This window comes from Cydia splendana, chromosome 9 (genome assembly GCF_910591565.1).
Source record: "Cydia splendana chromosome 9, ilCydSple1.2, whole genome shotgun sequence".
Taxonomy (NCBI): domain Eukaryota; kingdom Metazoa; phylum Arthropoda; class Insecta; order Lepidoptera; family Tortricidae; genus Cydia; species Cydia splendana.
In genome coordinates this window covers 19243399-19267116 of record NC_085968.1, presented here as the reverse complement: position 1 = coordinate 19267116, position 23718 = coordinate 19243399, and the positions used below count along the sequence as shown (strand labels likewise).

The following is a 23718-nucleotide window of genomic DNA, read 5'->3' as shown; positions in this document are numbered from 1 at the left end:
TATGTTAGCTGGCCAATATTAGACCTTATCTTGTTGTAATAAAGTTTAATATTGTTTGTTAACTCTGTCAATGGTTTTTGTCCTGCACATTGCGACTTGAGATCGGGCGGTTTTTTTTTTTGCAGACTATAGTTTCCAAACGCTCTTATATATAAGGCAAGTATTTACAAAAGAAACCTTAAGTTTCGTTATAATAAAGCTTTTTTTGGTTTGAAAGCATTGACAGTCATGCAATTTTAATATCCGTCGAGAATAGTCTAGGTACTTAAAAACATTTATAAAATCAACTTTGATGCTATCGAAGCTAAAGTTTATTTCCCAATAAACCTGAATTATACCTAAGAGTTAGACAAAGTTTTTTTTTTACTTTTTAACGCATCCGAAATCGAACGTGTCATCCTAGATTGTCTTTAAAACTTAAAATCTCGCATTAAACGCCATCCCGTAAACCAAGCTTTATTACCTAAAAGTAGAGCATCTTTTCCACTAAAAGACAATAAGACTGGCGAGCGTTGAACCCAATCTGAACCATTTTGCGAATATCGGACCGCCAGAAAACGTAAATCACTGCTCACACCAGCCGCGGTCGACGCACAAAACAGACGAGTATATTGTCGAATTATCCGATAAAAATCACTGCACGAGCGACGCTGCGCTCAGAACAACCTAGTAAGTATTATCATAATCAAATTTGATTTACACTAGTAAATTCTTGCCAACCGCCCACGGTTTATGCCAATATTTATAGTTCACTTTCGCGCAGGGCTTGAAGGGGAGTACTGCGAAATGCCGATGTACCAGAGACCTCCCTTCTGGCGGGTGCCCCATCAGCGACCGGATCCTGATGACTGCAGGGATTTTGGACAGCGGAGACGGGTAAGTCTTATTTTTATTTGTAGTAGTAGTTAGTGGTAGTTGACGAAATATAATTTGCACCTAATATACCTCTCGAACAAGTTGTATGTTGAATGAATCGGTGCAAATTGTATTTCGTCAACTAAAACCATTCAGTGTAATTTTTTTTAAACTGTGATTGCAGCGTATATATTAAATAGGTATAGTTGAAATTATTTAAGCTGACCTGATCACTATGAGAGCTCATAGTTCTACATGGTCAGCTTAAAAAAATCAACTATAGATGCAGCGTCTTTCTGAATTTTCCTGTCTATGGTGTTGGTATTAGACTATTAGTGTTAGAGTATCAAGTTAAGGCACGGTGTCCTAATTAGCCATGTTAGTTAAATAGTTTTGTGTTACATTATTTATTGAGTGTTTCATTTGGCCTCAACATACATATATCTATTTAATGCGTAAGAATCCTACTCGTATGTGACAGATAACATTATTTATTTAAAACTTTATTGCAGATATATATGAAATTAGTGTAAAATCGGATAATAATGCCAAAATGCGTTTAGCCAATTTAGCTCGAATAATAATTACACTTTTACTGCTAGAAAACAGCGAGGAAAAGTGACTTTGTCACACGCATGTTGTTGAATTAGTAAGAAGCTTTATATATTTTTTTCAATTATTTGCTTGCCTTATTTTTACCCCTATTTTATTTTTCTGCTGAGTGTTAGTTGCACCTTTCGCTCTTCAAAATCTCGCCTCGCTCGTGGTTCAAAATTTCGTTTACTACCTACCTATCGTGGTTTACTATATCACGGTCCATAGGCAATTCTCTGTAGATTCTGTAAGGAAACGCCAGACGGATTTAGATCGGCAGCTGCCAAATCGTTGCGTTACGTTTCGTTTTAGGTCATGATAATATCTTGTAATATTGATGATTGATATTACATTTATAACACTGTACTATAAAAATGGATTTTTATCCACAGTAATATTTTAAACGACGAAGCGCGAGAAAAAACAAGGCATGATCTCGTTATCGCTGTAATGTTGTTACAGGTGTCTGTATTTACCTACCAATGTTTTTGAAGCGAAAACTTCTTTAGCGGCGCTGTGCACTGTTTGTGACGGGGAAAAAATGTTAAACTCGCGACAGCGTAAGACGTAATAGACGCTTCGTAAGACGGACATGTGACCTGATCGAAAAACTGTTACAATGTCATTGAGTTTTCACTTCTGCCGGCACTCCCGGAGTGCAACCCGTTGTTTTTTATATTGCTAGGTATGGATAGGTTTTCTAAGTTTTCTTCATAATCTTGTTAATTCATTAATACATACTGAGTTTACTGCGAGACGCACACTATTTTGGTATCGAGGGCAGGGGAGCGTTTTTTGAATTTCGACCGCTCGATTTCGTGTATTTCGTTCAATATACTATTATAATACTATAATACTATACTATACATCTTGATCCTATGATTATTACCTATAGGGAGGTTTGAGGGAGTTTAGAGGCAGGTACAAATCTGCAAAATAACCGAAAACCAAAACAAATGCAGGACTAGCTCCCGGTTTCCATGAATCACATGTTTTGAAGACAAATCGTAGCTGCCAGCAAAGCGTGCTATTTTTCATAATTTGTTTACAAATCCTGTGTCAGCGATGTGTGTGTTCTTCTATTTTTATTTTTGTACGTATTTTTGCTATAAATGTATAATCATACACCTGTGTCAGCGATGATTAAGAGCGCTTTCACAAGAAAAGTCGAAATAATGCAAAATTGATGACGCAAGACTTATGGGCAGGGATCGGAACCGGTATTGAAATACCTGTTAATATCGTTCCGAAACCGTTATATTATTTCGATCTTTAAAAAACCGGTTAATTGATGGAACTCGAACTAAAAAATTACGGTCTCTCTCCTAACCGGTAAAAAGAGGGAACGGAAGTTTATGGTTCGCAGGGAACGATATAATACCGGTTACTCTTGGCTTTCGGAGACTCTCGGATAAACTCAGTGTCATACGTGAAAGAGATAGCAATACTTACTCGTTCTATCTCGCTTCGATATTTTCAATATAACCGGTTAATTTCGTTCCACAAAAACAGAAGGCGAACGAATTAGGCATAAATCAGTATCTTAATAGAACAGTTCTTTAACCGTAACCGCAAGCGGAAACGAAATCCTTTTCGTTCCCGGGTGAATGAACGAAACCGGTTTGAAAAATAAAACGTTTTCCGAGCCCTGCTTATGGCTTTCCCTCACTATTTGTCCGTCTACTACCATTAATGTTTTTTACCCAGTCAACTATTAATAATTCTTACTTCACCTAAAATTCAGCGGTCGGCAACAAGCGGCCCGACCTCTCACTTGCGGCCCGCGAGCCCCCCTGGCTATTTTGTATGCAATATTGTCAAACAACAATGTCTGATAAAGTCACACTTATAAACAAAAGTGCGGCCCGCGTCATTTTCCCAACTATGTGGCCCTTGGCTGCTAAAAGGTTGCCGACCGCTGACCTAAATCATCAATATAATCTCTAGAACGGTAAATATTCGTTACCAATTTCATCCTCTCACTTTCAAAATCGAAACTGAAATTGGCAATCAATATTGCCCTAGGTTCCCGTAAATCGAACTAGGTCGATCGAGGCAGGGTTGCAGCGGGCGGGGCGCGCTAATTTTGCCACAACACCGCGCTTAGCCGTCGAGAGCGCACCGCGTGCAATCGTGCAAGCCATGGGGCGGCTGCATACGTTCGTGGTGACCTTACGGAGGGAGCACAGGGACACCAACTGGGGGCTCCGGCTGGTCGGCGGGGCGGACCTGGCGACGCCGCTCATTGTCACAAGGGTAAGCCGGTGTAAACAAAACTGGAGCTGTTTACGCGTGGGCTGGAGTGTTTTGATACCGGCCTATGTGTCACCTGTGTGTTGTTTTTGAAGAACTTTTCTTTGATAGTTGCTCGAATATTTTTGTATTTTGTGGTGAACCTTGAAGCTTTATTTGACCGCCAAAAAATCTATAGCCGTTTAAAAGTATAATGGTAGCAATATCAGAGATCTTTTAGACATAGAGGTGATATTTACGGGCCGTTGATGTAAATCAATGTTATTATTCTTGATATACCAATTAGTCTGTGTTGTTATGCATTTGCTAAATAGTTTTGCTGTTAGAAATAGTGGTCTTTCTTATATTTTTTCGTTTTGTATGCCCGCAGAGTATATAAGTAGGTAAAATAGGTTGTTGTTGACGATTATCTGTCTTGGTGATTACCTATTCTTTATTCCATCGAATCTTCAAAACAACTGGATGAAGTTTAATGATTGAAAACCGAAAATGGTACTTATGTATAGAAAAAGTTTCGCGCGTATTACAGCGCTTCATAAAACAATTTTTAATCATACGCTTTGTTCAATAAACTATTCCATCTGAAAGTTTAATATCCAAGCGCGTTTTAATTAAAATATTAAAACGTTTCAAACGAGTTGTCCGACTAGACCATCAACAAATCCAGAGCGATGTCTCTTTATAACCGATTTATTCTTAGATGGGCGACGCGTTCGACAGCCGGCTTAGACATTGTGAGGCTTGACCCCATTTTGATGGTCTGTATCTCAATCTCACGGAAGTTGGTTTTTAAACTCGCCTAAGAACTCAACCCAAGGGGTACTGAGGTAATTCCTGAATTGATCTTCCTCAGGTGTCATACCTTTAAGGATGTCGGCTACCACCGGTCCGGAACTCTTTCTCTATTCACAGTCTTTCTGCCCAGCGTGGTAGCGTCCATTACCGTCTAACTCTTAAAGTTATCCATCCATGTTGTTTTTTTTTTCGTTGCCCCTTTTCTTAAATTTCTCCCTCTATTATCTTTTTAACAATACCATATTTCTCATGTCTGTATACATGTCCAGTAAGCGGTTTTTGTATTCATTATTGTAAGTAAATAATATACAAACTGAATTGATCTTTGGATTATGAATAATCTGCGTCTAAATCTATGGCACCACAACCAGCTTTTACGGTTAAAAGAATACTTACACATGGTTTTCCAGGAAGTAGTCTGGGACTACCTAAACCAAGTTTGCGTATTAAATTCAATTTCACCTTCACGGCCACAATAATAATTCTCGCCAACATAGTTTGGTTATATTTTTACGAGCTATTAACAAAAGAGGGTCACGTGTTTTCATTGTTGTTGCCAGACGTGTGTGACATGTTTAATGTTATCTTTTGTTGATGTTGTTGCCTTGATGTTAGGATATATGTAGATACTGAACCAGATGAACCATCACCATCATATCACACTATAGTACGTACAGCAATGATTGCTGATTTTAACCGACTTCAAAATTTCGGAAGAGGTGGTCCTCAATTCGTTGCAATCTTTTTTAGCTTTCCCTGGTTTTACGAAGACGTTCGGACCGATTTGTTTTGTATTTTGTTTGTTTGAAAGTCTGGGTACCTAGGTAGGTAGGTATACTATACAGTTGGTCCATTGTCATCTCATCAGGTCGGGATCTCGTAATGAAATCCTGGATAAATCGAGGAATATTTCAAATATAGGCACACGTATATTGGTTTGGTCATTTTTACATACTTTTATTTAGCTTCACTGCCTATACGAGTATATTTTTGAACATAAATTTTATTAGAACCACTTCCCGGTGTCTATTTAGTTGAAATTTCCAAAAGTTTAACTACTCCGGTACTTCCGTAATTACGATGACAATGCAATAAGCTGGTAAAGTGGAGCTGATCTGGTGATGCAGCCGGAAGGTAACCAAAGGTAGGTACTCCTCGGTGGAAAAACACAAACACATCGAGTTTCGGCTCATTAGAAGGGTCTCGAGAAGTACCTACTTGATAGACACCCAAATGAGAAGAGTAAAGTCAGCAATAAAGGCGTGTCACAAAAAATGAATTTTTTGGCACTATTGACAGTAACTTGTTTATATGATTGTTTCTCTCTTTATACCTACAGCTGATGAAGACCTATCATTACTTATAGCTCATCAGTAGTGTCACTTCACTAAATAGTGCTTTTCCGAGAGGAAACGGTCATTTTTCAATCACACACACTGAGGCACATAATTACCAGTAAGTCATCTCTTTCTCTATTTGTACTCCTATTTAATTAGTAAAACTTCCCGTATGTCAAAATTTGCCTTTTCAGCAAAAAGTCCTTTCGTATCTACCCTATGATTTTGAAAATTTTAAACAATTTTGCTATGCAGAGTTCACTTGGTCTAACTTTCTCACATAAAAAAATTTATAACACATACGACGTATACGTATATATGGATACATATACGACGTTGTGTCGTTTATGCTTCCGACATACAAGACGGCAGAACCTACTATCCACGAGGAAACGTAATACCGACGAGAACGGTAGATGGTAGCACGTTGCTTTGGCAATGTCCGTTGTGCACATATGTTTCCGCTTCAGGCCACAAGATGGCAGACCCTCCAACGCACACGGTCCCTATATATGTATATACCTACACTTTGTGAAAAAAAGTGTACTAATTTAAATACCGCAACTTTTGCATACGATGCTTAATTGCTTGTGCTCGTTCATTGTTAAACTATGGTGTCATATTGTGGGGCACAGCACGCATGTTAATAGCGTATTTAAATTCCAAAAAAAAACAAGCAATAAATAAATAAATTATGAATGATTGACGACGATATTTATTAGAGAACTTCCGGATAACATTACATTAAATCCATTAAAGTTATCTGGCGACCTTCAATGCAATAAATCTCCGATAGCCTTGATCCCTTTCTCGTGCTTCTATTAAAATATACATTGCTTCCTCCCCATCTGGTTAGTGAGTCATTGCAATATCGAGACGGATAGCCGAATGATATTGGAAAGCTGAACAAAAATAAACGACTGTATAGATGAATTCCCCAGATTTTTTTTTCTCCGGTATTTTTAGTTCCATTCGCGTTTTTCCCCATTTTCTTAATTTTCTATACGTTATTTCTGCCAACAGATAATTTCGTCACACGCATTTTTTTCTACTCGTTATTTTTGCTACTCGCATCTTTACCAATGCAATTTTTCACCAATCTGTTTTATTCACATGCGTATGCTTTACCCGTAGAATATATCTCCACTGGTTTATTTTTGTCACACGTTTTAATATCTAATCTTTTTTTTTCACTAGACGCATTTTTACCATGTTTTAGCATGAATACTAAGCGGGCGGGGTTCGAGCAAAAGCTATCGATTGAAACCCCTACCCTACCTATGTATTATCGACCCCTTTGCCTACGTATGTATTATGATTGTTATGATTTTTATTACTAAGTTATATTGGTTATATTACATTAGTGATACATTATATTAGTTGTAATTGATCCCACCAAAAACATTTTCATGTAAAGTATTGCAAAAACGAGACCATTATTAGGCTATGTCAAAAAGTTATCAAATATTATGTAAAAGGTAAGCTTCTAAATGTATATAGGTACCTACGCCTTAAACACTAAAAGCCCTAATCCTACACTTTAATGAACTAACGTGTCCCGTCTCGCTACCGTCACTTTTCTATTACGAGTATACAGTAGCAAGGACTGTATAAAGGTAATGTTCCTTGGCAGTAGTAACGAAACGACCGACCAGGCTCTATTATTCACCTGGATATTTTCAATTATTTATCCGTGGAAAGGAAAAGACAAACAGTTAGTTTTATATTTATTATTAAAACGCGGCTAATCATGTATACTTAGGACGAAATAAAACAAAAACTGTACTTTAGCTTTAGGAACTTAAACATGCTATCAGATGCAGTTGAAAGCTGGCCTAACTTCGTTCTTATTATACTTATTTATAATACAAACATAAAAATTATAATAATATTTTCTAAATGTTAATGTGTGTGTTATAAGTTTTACCATGTTTATCATCACCCATCTATACTTATACCTAGAGTCTGTTCAGACAGAGAAAAGTCGTGGAATGTATTGGGCCCCATACATTCCACGACTCTTCTCTTTCCGTACAGACTAATAGTTCTAGTAGTTCTAACGACCCCGCCTGCTTAGTATTCATGTTAAAACATGGTAAAGATGCGTCTAGCGAAAAAAAAGATTAGATATTAAAACGTGTGACAAAAATAAACCAGTGGAGATATATTCTACGGGTAAAGCATACGCATGTGAATAAAACAGATTGGTGAAAAATTGCATTGGTAAAGATGCGTGTAGCAAAAATAACCAGTAGAAAAAAATGCGTGTGATGAAATTATCTGTTGGCAGAAATACCGTATAGAAAATTAAGAAAATGGGGAAAAACGCGAATGGAACTAAAAATACCGGAGAAAAAAAATTTTGGGGAATTCATCTATACAGTCCGGTCATTAAAAAAAATTATAATATGGCCAGCAATAATAATAAAAAATACATTTTTGCTGTAAATCTGGCCCTCCCCTGAAATTCCTTCAAGTTTTGGCCCCTCATGAAGAAAGTTTCTACACACTATCCCCCGAAAAATAAGCTTTTGACCATTTGTATAATCTAAAGCTTTGTTTAGAAATTACTTGACCTGAAAATTAGACGAAGTAGTCGGGATTTTAGAAATCCTTTTAAACTTTCTTGTGTTTACGAGAAGCAGGCAGAAATCGTGCGTCAAGCTTACCTCTAGCACGTCTCTAGACTAGGTCATGCTAAAGTTTACTTCATTTGACGTAAACGCAATGCGTCATGAGCGCAAGCGACATGCGTATCCGCCAGCTGGGATATGTTAGATCATCAAAGGCCCTCTGCCGTGCACCGTATGTGCATTTGAAAACAGATCAATTGTGTATCTTATTCCGAGACAACAAGGTACAAAATCGAATTATTTTAAATAGGTAAGATAAGCGTGAAGCCTTCACAGCTACGCAAGTCACAGCGAATTAGCTGAGAACCGCCGTCGAACAGGCGTTGACGGACACGAGTATTTTTATCACGTCCTCGCCATTGACTTGAGGAAGTGTGATGGATTTGCGCAGCTCGGTGTTCGGCCTACTTCTTTTCATCGCTTTGGGACAACCACTTCAGAAACCAGTAACTGAGATCTCTTATTAGTTACGGAATTTTTGATACTTTTATACTGGTTTTCTATCTTGGTTTAGCGATGGGAATTAACGGTGATCCGGCGGTTGTTTTCAATAAAAATGTCGCCGGTTGGAGCGACGCCGGTACGCTTTTAGCCTGGCCGCGGTCCAAAGTCGGTGCATACGTCGCTCTCATGTCGCCTAGCTCCAAGGTCGTCGCATGCACTTCTAGCCCTTCGAGGCCCTAACAATATGATAGCTGGTGTTGCTTTCATACGAATCTCGCAAATGCTATACTATTATAACTTGCTTAGGCATACCTACAGTCAACCAAATTCAAACTGAGCAGCCTATATGAAAGCAGTGAGACATCTCGTACAAAAACGTGTTGTCGGTTGTCGGAGGTCTAAGACACAAAGAAGAAGACCCGTTCAACACAACTGTACATTTCTGTTGATAGAGCATATTTTCGGTTCAAATTCAAGAAGCGCTTCATCTCTATTAAAAGTACCGACTATAAAAGGACGTATTTCATTCTAGCTGATGGTCTATTCTATTTGAATGCGTAATAATGCCTTTTGGGTTTATGCAGCACCAGGTACAATTTATCGCCAATATTTTGATAATATGTAGGTGTGAAAGGTTGTCCACATAACTATATTTCATGGTTTCTGGTCCTGATGGTCACAAAGCGCAAATTGTGCTCGAGTCCTATATTCGCCTGTTTTTCCATGGTGACAGGAACTTTACGAGTAAAATGTTATTGCAAGGGTGATTCAATCCGTCCATCCAACACCTGGCTTTCTGTTTATATCTCTGAGGTGAGCGAACGAAACGACAGAATGTCATGGCCCAACTCTCTCAACCTTCATGTGTGACATAATAAAGTAATGAGCTATTTTCTTGCTTGGTATTTGCTAATTTATTTCGGGCGACAGTATGTCATTTTACACAAAATATTGTGCGTTTCGTTTGAGCTTTCAGCGGGTAAAAAATGGCATAGAATTTGTTGCTATTACGCTTAGGAAAATTAATAGGTTGTTTGTTTTTTATTTCATATCAGAAGTAACATTTGGATATGTTATCGTTATAAAGGTGGCCTTTATCCAGCAGTAAATGCCAGTTAGCAGCAGATGAGCAGTAGGTAGCGGAGTTATAACCATGATGAAAACCATTAATTTTACTCAAAATGACGCTAAACCATTGAAATATGATCCGGATTTTCTTAATTTATAGAACGTCACTTACGAAAATCGCTTGAGTTGTATTTATTATTTTGGCGTTCACGAACGTGAATCCTTGTTTATGTCTGGACTGGCCTGTTAGATCTAATTGAGAACGCCAAAAATCTTAATCTCGCTAAGAAACACATCTGTATTTATAGAAACTGGAAGAGATAAGTATCTGAGGCGCCCACTAGACTTCTATTAAACTACGTATGTACTCAACCCTATAATTATAGATATCAATAAATGTAATACCTTCAGACCAAAACAGAGTCCTAGTATTTTCAGATTACAGGAATCATCCACATCATTACGATCTTAAGACATTACCGTTCATAAGCAAATCTCCCGTGGTACTTATATGCTCTTTAAACATATATGATAATACTTACTTGACTGATTGAAATAAACATATGTATCTGATATATACCTACCTACGCGTATCGTATTAGTACTTAATTACCTACATGATAGCGTCAATTGTGATTTTACTTATGGTGTTTCTTCGTTCCAATTTTTTTTTAAGAATAAACCAATATCCTTTTCCAGGTGACCCCAGGCACGCCGGCCGGCAAGGATCTCCTGCGCGGCGACATCATCGCGAAAATCGATGACTACGACGCCCGCGACCTCCGCCATGAGGACGCGCAGAACCTGTTCAAGAATGCGCAGAACCACATCAAACTTGTAGTGCAGAGGTGAGTTGAACTTTTTTAAAGTAGAAGAGAGCGTTGATAAAGTTACAGATACAGAATGTGCAAGTTGCGGAGTTTCCAAAGGTTGGAACAGTTCTCGGAAGTTTCAGAAATGTTTTTCAGGAAGTAAAGGAAACTTAAATTTTGGAAATGGAAAATTTCGATCCCCATAGTATGAGAAGTTTCTGATATTTTCCCATGTGGAAATTTCGCAATTTTGGAGACTTTCCGACAGCACTAAGGATAAAGGAATACTAAGACAAGTGTCAGGTCAGCTCAAATAGTTACCGGTATTCTTTTTATGGATACTAAACAGATATTTAGAGGTATAATGCGTTATATTTAGCTAATTTGATAATTCTTGGACCCTGACTAAATGCTATTTAATATATCAAAGAAATATAGCGAATAAAGGGTGATATTCGGTTTTTCTGTTATCCTGGTCGCGATCCTTGACTAAGACGTGTATTTGCCCAAGTGTGTGTATTGCATTATTTACTTAATATGGCAAACGAAAGTAACGCAGCCATACAGCGCGTTGATATACCAAGAAATAAATTACTGACTTTAAATAAAGCAACATCTTGTAGCCACAAATATAAATTTAAAGCAGGTGGCTGAACGGCATTCCCTTCTGTATTTACTTCAGCTATCAATTTTGCTGCTAGAATAATTTCTCTTTTTTATATTTCTTGGTATATTTTTTCATCTTAGTATTCTTTTGTCTGTGGTTGAGAGTTAGAGTCTTATATTACACTAGAAATGGATCTATAAATACAACTAAAAGATATAATAAGAACTAAAAGATGACGAATGAAGATAACGAGGCTGCTATATTTTGAGTTTTGAATCATAAAGCTTGATCATCAAAGTTGACACTGCTGACAGCAATAACTACAAGCTTTGACCCCGGCTGTTTGCAACGCTTCAAACACCGCATATTTTCCATCAAAACGCGACGAATTGGAAGCCAAGGAATGTGTCACCTTGATCGCACATTCCGGCGTTATTCAAAATAACTGAGGACAGGTAAATCTGCCAGATGGCTGGTGTGTGAAGGTGACACTGATTTATCTGAAATTTTAAGATGTGTCGAATTAATATGGTAAAGTGAAAGACATTTCCGTTTCGTTCACTACGGCGCAAACGATTGGCATCTTGGCTAGGCCCTCTGGAGTAGGTATCTAAGAGTTGGATTACCGTACCTAAGTGAATAAGTTAAAATTTTACTTAATGCGTTCAGGTGTTGGTGTCAAAAAAGATAGTGTTCCCATAATTATAAATTAAGAAACAGTGTTTACCAAGAAGATGTGACCGCAGGGGTGGATCCAGTTCGCATCTTTACTCACTGCCACCGCGGGCTACCGGAGGCTATGTAGGCCGAGTCCCTACGCCCACCTTCTATCACGAGTTCGCTGAGTAAGCCATGCATCCTAGGTGTCGTTTATACCTTCCGGGAAACCTAGGATAAGCTCTATAAACCAGACGTAATATTGAAAGTATTTACTGATATTTGCCCCATTCTAGAAGTCCTTATTCGAATCTATTTTGAACATAACCGTGGTAAGCATTTTTCAATTTAAACCCGCGCATGATTCTTTTTCAACCTGATCCTGTAAAAGTAATTCTTTAGTTTAATTAAAATCTGTTAGATGTTTAAATAAGTGTTACAAACCTAGGGCAGGTTCTCTAAACCAACCGTAATATTGAAAATATTTGCGGATGTAATCCCTATAGTTGAAGCCCTTATTCGAATCTATTTAAACATAGCTGGGGTAAGCATTTTTGAATATAAATCCGCAACCGCCTGATTCTTCTTTAACCTGGACCTGTAAAATTAATTAGAATATAGTAGATAGTTTAACAAGTCTTACAAACCAAGTACATACAGGACAGGATTCAATAAACCAAACATAACACTGAAATTATTTGCTGATGTCTTCCCCATAGTAGATTTCCTTATTGGAATATATTTTGAATATAGACGTGGTAAGCATTTTTATACTTTGCAACCGCATGATACTCCTTCAACTTGGACCTGTAAAATTACTTAATTATTAGCTTAATTCAAATTTAGCAGATGTTTAAATAAATGTTAATAAGTTGGAATAAAACATGATGTCATGTAAATTTCATTCGCGTTATATGCGAAACACGCTCCTATGTAAACAGATGCGTCAACCGCGAATATAAATGACATGCTTCTTTAAAATGTTTGTCCTTGTAAACAGTACAAATTGCGAAGAGAATTATGTGACACACAACTATTAGCAAAATGTTTTGGGCCGTAACGAATGATGCCAAATGGCGACATATTCAGCTTTCTTTATTAGGGAGATTATTATCAACTAAAACATAAATTGTTTAAATATTCAAACTATTCAAAATAGTACATTTTCTTAAAATGCCTAACGCTATTATGCTTTATAATTAACTACAAACATTGCCTAAATTTCAGAAGTAGGACATTTAATGTTTACATGTTACCATGTGGCCCTAACAACGCACGTTTGCATGAAATCACACGCCTGCTCAATGCATTTTTGTTTACTTTTAGATATCCATATGCTAAGAGAATGCTGTTCGTTTTAGTTATACTTATGTTGTAGAATTGTTTACAAGAGTATGTATTTTTACACCTAATGAGAATTAGGTATTTCTTTATTGTACTTATATGCCATGAGGTATGAGATATGTGCTATATGTATACATAGTAAGTAATCAGATTGTAAGACAATTTATTTATGTACCTACTTAAGTAGGTACTTAGAATAATAGATACTTTTGTATTTGTATTTACTTATTGTCGTTCATTTCAATATCAACATTGTTTATTGTATTGTTTTTCAATTTGCCCTTTTTCTGCGCAATGTGCATGACCAAAGAGTTATTTGGTTGTAGAAGAAAGTCTAAGGAAAAATCGTTCTCCCTGAGTTTGACAACTGAACTACATAGATGGCACTGTTCAACGACGCCATACTGAATTCAAACGTCAATTTTTAACCACCTGACTAGAGTGTTACCACTTAATGTGCTGTACATGTACAGTGCCATCTAAATCAGCTATCAAATCCGAGACCCGATTTTTCTTAGACTTTACACCTCAACTCCTTGACGCTACGTTGGACCCTACCGCTACGGAGAGATATTGCTACATAGCGGGAAATCCATACTACGGCCTACGGTTTAGCACTCCGCACTGAAAGTGTGAAGCTGAAGGGGTCCAAAAAATCAACCGCCCAGACCTTTTTATGTTGTTGGTCGGTGACGGTTACGTTAACTAGGAGGCCGATTCTGATCACTTCACTTCTGATGACACAAAAATTGATACACATAAATTTAAAATTAAAACTTTCGATTTCGTAGTAATTTGTCAAACGTTATTTTTTGGACCCCGGCACTCAACACAGTATCAATTTGTTTGCCATTTTCTGTTGCCATGTTCATGTCACTCATACCATGTGTAGGGACGTGGACCGTGAACAGCCGCGCAGCTCGTCCTCTCTAGCGCCGCGGTCGCCCATCTTCACTGCTAACTCGCCATACAGGTATGCTCATTTTTCCATAGCATAGCAACGGCCTCAGACTCAGTTTGTTTACAATTTGGACACATTTTACGAAGGCTTTCAAAGGCACACGTGTGTAGACACTAGGGATGTACCGACTAGTCGGGAAAGCCGACTATCCGGCCACATTTGTAGTCGGCGATTAGTCGGCGACTAGTCGGCAAAAATGGCCGATTAGTCGGCACTTTATTAGTGAAAGAAAAACAGAAAAAAAAAATCAACAGTCAATATTTATCATATGTTTTATGTCTATTTTACTAAAATACCTATTCAGGCTGCAAACGAAAACTTTTGTTCATATAATTGACCGTTTGATCGTTATCGTACCTATGTTGGTGGGCTGGAGTTTTCCTCTACAGGTCGCAATCAACTGATTCTCGTGTAATGTCAAGGGCAAGTTCGATAGTAAATTTTATTATTATTCAGTTTTTGTTTTTTTTTTTTTTATGGTGGAGCCATAGGGAACTATTATTGTTATTGCAAAATTTAGAGACTTAGACAGGGCACGTTATTGCTCGTAAAGACGCTGACCACAGGGGATAGGTTCTTAACTGGCGACTACGTACGGGAAATATAGCCTTGGAAATACTCCTACGAGGGGTGATCCAAAAGTAATGATAATCAGTATGAAAGACACATAACATGTTAAATAAAATAATTTATTTTTCTACGTAATCTCCTTCCAAGTCTACACAGTACACACTTAGACCATCGTTTCTCCAGACCACGAATTCCATTAAAAAAAAAAATCTTTTTCTTGACCCTCCAAAAATGCCTCCACAGCGGCCATTACCTCGCCATCATTCAAAAATTTGTTGCCTCTAAGATCTTCCTTCAGCCGTGGAAAGAGATAAAAGTCGCTGGGGGCTAGGTCTGGCGAATATGGGGGGTGTTCCAGCAATTCGAACCCTGAATCACGGATGGCAGCCATCGCAACGCCGGCCTTGTGGGGTGGTGCGTTGTCCTGGTGGAACAGGATCCCAGCTCGAAGTTTACCTCGCCGCTTTTCTTTGATTGCCTCTCTCAATCTGCGTATTTGGTCAGCGTAGTAGGAGCCCGTAATAGTGGTTCCCTTTTATTTTTTTTATTTTTAAACTTTATTGCACATACAAAAAGTACAACAGGCGGACTTGCCAGCGGAGCTTGCTACCTTGAATTTCTTCGGTGTAGGGGAAGACGCTCGCTTCCAGGTCATGGATTGCTGTTTGGTCTCAGGATCGAAATGGTGGATCCAAGACTCGTCCATGGTTACAAACCGAAGCAAAAATGTTTCGGGATCAGTTTGATATTTTTCAAGATTAGACTTCGAAATCTCACATCGTATCTTCTTTTGTTCAGCCGTTAACATTCTAGGCACCCAACGAGCGGAGACTTTTTTCATGTGTAGTTCATCAGTTAAGATTCTTTGAATGCTGCCATACGAGATGCCTGTGAGCTGAACTAGATGCCTAATAGTCATCCTTCTGTCTGTTAAAACGAGATCATGAATTTTTTGACGTTTTCTCCAGTAATGGCGACAGGTGGACGGCCTTCGCGACGTTCATCTTGAGTGGATGTTCTTCCCAAGTTAAACTCCTTTGACCACCGTGCCACTGTGGAATACGGCGGAGCGGACTCGCCCAGTGTTCCCACTAATTCAGCGTATATATCTTTAGTACACATTTTTTTCATACAGAAGTATTTAATAACCGCTCTCACCTCAGTTTTCTCCATTTTTGCGTTATTGTTCCGACTGCTCGTGAAAAAACAGCTGCAACTCTCTGACAGATACATATTTTTTAATTTACTAAGGAGTCTTTATGGCCAGTAACGGCATACCTGTTTATTTTAATCCGATTCAATAAGTATTCAGTTATCATTACTTTTGGATCACCCCTCGTACAAGCTGTAGTGACGGTCTGCTCAGGATCACAAAATAAAAGAAAGACAGAAATTGAACGAGGATTCTTGTGATAGGTCTTTGAACCTGTACGAGTAGAGAATAACTTTTAGTCAAGCTAATATGATGAATAGCGCAATCAAAGGAGCAAAACTATTGTTTTTCACCAGAACTTATACGAAACTAACGATCTGGCCGACTAGCCGACTAATCGGCGCTCGAGTGGCCGATTAGTCGGCCGACTAGTCAAATCAATATTCGGTACATCACTAGTAGACACACATACAGAGTTGCTTTGCAGGTAATTTCATCGCTCGCATAGTTAGCGAGCTTTCGCAATGATCGCAAACGCGTTGGCTACGCGTTTATCACATCTGTAGGGCTAAGATGGTCGGCTCTTTATCATTTGTCACCATGCCTGTCACGTTCTAACAAATATGTAAGTGCGAAAGTGACGCATGGCATGACAAGTGATACCGCTTCTGGACGCACCTGAAACTTCAAAAATGCGAAAAATTACTTTTTAAAACTACTTCTGTTCTCAGTGACTTTGGTTCTGTGTGGTCTAGATTGAAATGCCACTCGTTCCTTTTTAGACTAATATTAAAATATTTGGAGAGACCTTTGACATGTGCTGCACTGCACTTCAATTATCTTCAAGCGTAAGCGTCGTTTTATATCTATGAGGTAAATTCAGAATTACATTTGTGTTGTCATTATAATGTATACCACCACATTGTATACCTATGTCTCATCAATACCGAATGTGACATCTGTGAAAAATGTATATTTTAATTAACATTTAAATAAAACAATAAAATTGTTCACACACAATCATTTGTTGGCACACAATTAGATCTCTCTCAATGTCAGATTCCATTAAAACCAATGCCCTTGTGTGATGTCATTGTCATTATATAAGTCATCACATCGAAAACAACGGTCAAGATCATTTCTAAATTCAAACACTGAAAATACAAAAATTTAATGTAGTTTAGTCAGGATTTCCGAGGTTTAAAGCTCTCGGAAAATGAATTAGGAACCTAAGAATTAAATAGGATCTTCTATGGTGGTCGATCTTACCTAACCCTAACCCCCGACAGCGAATGCAGAATAAAATCTAATTTTTATCCTGCACGAATTTACCTAAGGTGCATAGTGGTTCCGGGTTATTTTGGAAACCCCTAAAGTACCTAGAGCATACCTATTATTGCATTCCGTTTTGCTACCCCGCCGCCCCCGCTTGTCAGCGACGTTGCGTGTACCTACCTTATTCTAATCGGTATGGTCGATCTTTTAGACATGCTTTTACCTGGGAACTAAAACGCACCTTTTCACAGAACTCCAAGCCCGATGCCACCGACGGCGTTCCGACCGGAGTCGCTTCCCCGCACCCCTGTACCTCAGCAGGGCTACGGAGCCCAAGGCCATGGCCACCAGACCTACCCGCCGCAGTTCGAGGGCGAGTACCGCACGGCGATGCTGTCGCCTACGTACTCGTCACGGACAGACGATACGCTGGATGAATCTTTGAACAGCCAGGTTAGTAACTAGTGTAACAGCACTTTGACCGCCAAATATGTCAACTAACGCGCGTGGCTACAGCCCAAAATCGACCTTCGTGCATTCCGACAAAATTCATGATGACGCGATAGGTATGCTTGACGTTCAAAGGGTTAACCCGAAAGCTCTAAGTAAATCTTGCCGCTGACGCTGGCAGCGTCGAGTGTAAGTGACATAATATTAATTAATGTACAGTTTGAACATGAAAACGATGTTGAGTGAAAACCAGTTGGGGTCACAAACGTTCTGGAAATGAGTGTATTTCCTGTGAACAATACAATAGTGAACGTTTTTGTTACAATTTTGTAAGGCTTTATTATGTTACATCTTTTAAGAAATAGGTCTCAATGTGCCTCAATAAAAACCTAGGTCCAACGAAAAAAATGCTATCTGGCATAAGCACTTGTTGACGACTGGCGTATTGTGTCTTGACTCTTGTTCATGTGCTGTAACTCTCAGTTTTGCTCCACCGATCATCAGTTGAGATTCAGCTCCGTTCATATTTTGTCTATTTCGCAATCAATATCTCAGTTGTGCTAGTACTTGAAACCCCGTTCACTCGTACAGCCGCTATCAGATATATCGGCCAAGGTGCTCACAAATATCTGAACTCGCTTTTATTGTCAAGGCGCTTGAGTGCATGTTCAGATGTTTCTGAGCTCCTCGGCCGCTCCGATATATCTGATAGCGACTGTTAAGTGACAATTCCTCAACCTTATTGCAAAAACATAAGGTACACATTAGTCAGTCATATCAAAAGTTGTTAGTACTCTGCCCAGTAGCATGTACAATATTCGTCATATTTAATTTGACGCTCTGCCAAAGCAGCGGCCGTGTCATTACTGTTGCACTGTCTGAAGCTATTAAAATAATATTATGTTATATGACCGGGAGACGAATTCTACTTGTCTTAGGCCGCGTTCCCACTATGTCGTATAACGACAGTAATGGTACAGTCAGCAGCAATAGTTGCTAAGCGGGCGAGGTGTTCAAAATAATCGTGACGCGACTTTATTGTTAAGAGAATAAGAGAGCGAATTTTAAACACCTCGCCCTCTTAGTAACTTCTACTGCTGACTGTACCGTCCTATATGTGAACATTGTGAACCTGAACACCTCCGTTTAAATATACAAGCCACGACAGGACGATTACCGTTCTATTATGTGAACACGTCCATTTAAATATAGGTACAGGCCATGAGGTACGACTATCTGTCGTAACGAAAAACACACGACTATCTGTCAGGGGAAATTAGCCCTTATTGAGTTCAATATCCTCACATTGTTTTCCTTTACCAAAAAGGAAGCAGTAAATATGAAATGATATTTTGTACGTCATCATTCGCTTGCCCTTATCCCATTCATTTGGGGTCGGCGCAGCATGTCTTTTTCTTCCATACCTCTCCTCGCCCGTCATCTCATCATTCACTTGCGTTCGTTTCATATCATCTCTCACACAGTCCATCCACCTTTTCCTCGGTTTTCCTCTCCCGTTACTTCCCTCCACATTCATTCGTAATAACTTTCTCGTCACATATATGACTTTCCTCCCTTCGCATCACTTGCCCGTTACCACGCTAGGCGATTCGCTCTTACTTTTTCTACTATGCTCTTACTTTTGTACATAAGTTTCAGAAAAGTCATTGTTGTGAATTGCATTAGAATCTGCACGCCGTACCGCTAGGCTACCACTACCAATCTATTTTTACCGACTTCAATTTCATAGAAGGAGAAGGTTCTGTATACGGTTGTGGCTATTTTTTTTTCCTATGTGAAAGGAACGTATTTTGCCTACTGTACCGAATTTTGGTATAAAGCTGCATGCCGTCATGTCAGGAACTTTGGGTGTTATTTTGCAATTCGAATAGTTAGTCGGTGTCATCGCCATTTTACATAATCGTCATGAGTCTTTATAACAATTCTAATAAAGGATGACACGCGCTAGAGCGGTCCGAGTCCGGGCTGAGGCGTCCGACACTATTCTATCGGTGATCACGTGATGCTTTCTGTAGAAAACAAAGTGTCTTACGCTTCTGCCTGGACCCGAACCGCTCTAGCGTGAGTCATCCTTAAGCCTAAGTCTAGATTCTCCAATCCACCATTTTGTATAATCATGTCCTTGGCGTTTACGTGATATAGGTTAACACGTACGTCGCCCTGGAACTGCGCCAGCGCACTATTATGTCTAAAGATACGTTATTAATTAAACCGGCCCACTCTGACGACACTAACTTATGATCACAAGCTGTTTGATCGTGTACAGCTGATCTAAAATCAATTATATACATTATATAATCAATTACTACTAAAGTACTTAATTTCCAATCCTAGCTCGGAGTTATGAAATTTACTTAGCTTATTATTTACACTGTAATCGCTTAGCTTTTCAATGAAAGAAATCACCCCAACAGACGGCCTACCGAGAATATCGAAATTCTAATCTCAAAAATGCAAGAGAAGAGTGAGCTTAAGCCAGTTAGCGGTATTTTAAATCAAAATTGATAAATTCCTTATCCAAAAATTTTTATATTCTTTTGTTTTTTTATACCGATATTCGGTTTATGATGGCAGCGTATCTCCTCTGGTTTTCACTCTGAGTTGTGAAGGACTTAAAAGTCTTAGGATAAATCGAATCCGTACTCCGTACGCAAACATTTGTAACAATGAATGATGCCAGGATTGGCGTGGATGTCGAACTCTAATTCAGCAGTTGTTTTCAATTATTGTGTATATGTACCCCATAGATATGTATGTCTACCCCGTTGACCACGAATACTGTAAAAGGGATCGAAACGTCAGGACGTATTTTAAATTCATTATACGCGACATAATCCGTTTCAACTGTTTTATTTCATGAATAGGTAACTAGCGTGGGCGTGGTAACCGAAGACCATGTTAATCGATTAATTCAATTGTGTTAATGCAGCGTCTTATCTATCTAAGTAGCAGGCTACTGGGTTTGTGAGTAAAGTACCATAAATACAACATGTAATCCTATTCATACGAGTCTAAATCGGTTTTCTGATTCATGGAGCGCAATTAGACTGCGTACGAGCATTCGATGTGGGCAATGAATTGCCGCGAATATGGCAGGAGTTCAAGTTTCAGTTTGTGCGTGGGAAATTGCGGATTTGCGCGAGACAGTAAGCGTAACGTAACGTAGCTACAATTTTGTGGTTGATTATCTAATGCTTAGATTTATTTTCTATTCAACAGTGCACCTTGGAAAATGCTTGAGCGTGACTCCTCCATGCCCACGTTCAACCAAAAATCCAGACAAGTTAAACATGGTTACAATTTATAATAGGTACGCGATTTATCTAGGCATCCATTATGCAAACAAAAATAGATATAAGCAGTATGTAACAGATTCTAATAACAGTTGTCAAATAGTTAGCTCTTAATGTCCTCTATCATGACATCATGATCCTACGCTTGATGGGGGTTTAAAGAAAATATGGTACCATTTACTTTTTTCGAAAAATCGTCAACTTTTGGGTTATTTAGACTCGAAATCACGAGTGTCTCTAGTTTTTCGTACAAATTTGGGTATCAGTTTTGTGACGATCCATACAAAATGTATGTGAAAATGCGTTACAAACCTGTCACTTTTTGGGACACATTTGTGACATTCCACGGCAAAAGGTACCTTATGGCGGCTGGCGCTTACGTCGCATAGCGCCGCAATAATATTGGAGCGACGTTAATAATAGCGTAAGCGCCAACCGCCATAAGGTACCTTTACCCGTGGGACGTCACATTTTTTTTCTTTTTAAATCGATAGTCCTCGTGATACTGCCGGCTTAGCCAAGGTTACAATCGCTATCGCTTCGACAACGAAAATCATTATGTCTCTCTATCACTCTTCCACATTAGTGCGACAGTGACAGTTGCGTTTCGATCGCTACGGAGCGTAAGCGATCGGCATCTTGGCTACGCGGCCAGAGTAGAAATAACCCAAAAGTTGATAGAGTATCGAAAAAAAGTAAATGGGACACTTTTAGGTGAAAATGCCCTGATACTGAACGCAACACCATTTATTTGTGATAGAGTCTGTTTTGTCTTCTACATTCTTAATTGCAATTGCTTTACTTTATATCTCAAAGACAGATCGGTTAATAAACGAATAAGTTCCAGAAGATAAAGTTCAACTGCTTTGAAATATATGTGTACCTACTCGTACTTAGACAAAATATATTTCTATGGAGGTAGCTTAAGAACTAGAGTGTCCAAAGTCCATGTGAACGTTTACCTACTGCATTTGAATATGTAATCTCTTCGCAATTACCTACCCGTCAAATAGTCTGTGAAGTAGATTCTATCTTACCTTCGCAATAGGCGTTTACTGGAGATATTTAGAAGTTGGTGGAACCGACTATCTGCTAGACACACCGTTGCTAAACTAACCTCCAGCTAGGAAATGATCAAGTGTCGGACAATAAATAATGACAGGTTAACGGCGACTCCCACGTCACGCCTGTTTTCTCGCTATTTTCCGAAATAGAATGCACCACGTTGTTTACGCAAAGCCGCTGGAGCGGCAGTCCGCGCTCGATCCTCGCTCGACGAACGTCCGTGCTCGCTACTTGCTTGACAAACGGTGCTTCTTAGTGCTTCAAAGATGGCCAACCCTAACTTCTTCCCAAATGGATACCAGGATCCCATGCATCCTGAGGATGAAGTCGTCACCAACTGGGTGCGTTACTTAAACCTAAGGCTCTGTTACTAACGCGTTAATCCTGTAAAGGACTTCGACTTGTCGCGCAGTGATTTAGATTAACATAACTCCGAAAGCCAGATGCCTTATGGATTAAACGATTTGGAATCGTGGATTTCTCGCATGTTCTACACGCGTCTAATTTGGGAGCACTTGAAAGCGTAGTGTTACAAAATATGTGATGTAATAACTCGTGGGCTTTACGGCGTAATTTTCCGCAGTGAGTGATTCGTAGGAGGGTTATAGCGAATTTTGTTGAGTTTTTACTAACTAAAATTATCATATTCGGAAGAAACAGTGACCTGAGCCTCTAGTACCAGAGCCTGAAAATGAACAAGTGTTTTTAGCTTTGATGTCTGACGCCATAACAACGGCTTTTATAACCCTTGTATTTTAATAGTACAAACAGCAACACTCCTAACTGTACATCGGTGGACCTTATTACAAATGGCATAAAGTCCAGCGATGTACAGTTAACAGTGTGGGCGATGGTACCTTATATATCCTTTAAATTTTGTTTGTGATAGAGTCTGTTTTGTCTTCAACCTTCTTAATTGCAGTTGCTTTCATTTTAATCTTCGAAAATATTGGCAATATCACTCGCTTCATGCCCTCATCCCGTGGTATTATTTATTCCACCCGTCCTCTTAAATTGTTCAACTTCTGATGCTAGTTCAGCTTCTCATTTTATTTTACCCATTTGTATTTGTTAAATTCCTCATTGAATTTCACGACATTCACGACAACGCATGGTTCCAAGACCTTGCGCGAAAACGCGCAAAGAGGCACATCCACCTGATGATGCCGACATGGCTCCCTGCTTCAGCTGCCACAAATGCCGGTCCAGCATTGGCTTATACAGCCACGAGAGACGTTGTTCCTCGGTTACAGACGCTGCATAAATCATCTGTCAAGATGTTAAAGGCCTAAATGATATTCCTCATCATTTTGTTCAGCAACTTAATCGTAAAATGTTTACCAACTTTATCACACAAAACTGTACAATCTATTGAAATATATGTGAACGTTAGGTATCTACCTACTCAATCTACTATTCTATTGCTCTATTGCTGCTATGTTTTTTCAGACTCTCATTTACTTTTCTAATCAAACTGCTCCCATAGTGAAAACTCTCTTTTTAAATTCACTCTGAAACAGTTGAAAGCTGC

General features: G+C 38.9%; 1 protein-coding gene and 1 long non-coding RNA gene across 10 annotated transcripts in view; one reads left to right on the top strand and one right to left on the bottom strand.

Moving 5' to 3' along the window:
* The first annotated feature begins 653 nt into the window (after positions 1-653).
* LOC134793823 (PDZ and LIM domain protein 3) overlaps positions 654-23718 on the top strand; it is a 35498-nt gene continuing 12433 nt past the window's right edge. For 2 of the 9 annotated variants that reach the window (XM_063765519.1, XM_063765516.1), the window contains exons 1-6: positions 765-876; positions 3475-3705; positions 10679-10827; positions 12145-12243; positions 14292-14372; positions 17610-17811. In XM_063765519.1, coding sequence (XP_063621589.1) covers positions 787-876; positions 3475-3705; positions 10679-10827; positions 12145-12243; positions 14292-14372; positions 17610-17811 — 852 coding nt within the window. In that variant the 5' untranslated portion in view covers positions 765-786. Of the gene's footprint in view, positions 670-763; positions 877-3474; positions 3706-10678; positions 10828-12144; positions 12244-14291; positions 14373-17609; positions 17812-23718 lie in introns of those variants that run through there. The other 7 variants (XM_063765523.1, XM_063765515.1, XM_063765524.1 and 4 more) reach the window with 7 other exon arrangements.
* On the bottom strand, positions 11628-12680 carry LOC134793858 (uncharacterized). The gene is made up of 3 exons (XR_010144595.1): positions 12524-12680; positions 12332-12437; positions 11628-11898 (listed from the first exon to the last, which is right to left on the bottom strand). It is a non-coding gene; the product is annotated as an uncharacterized LOC134793858 (long non-coding RNA).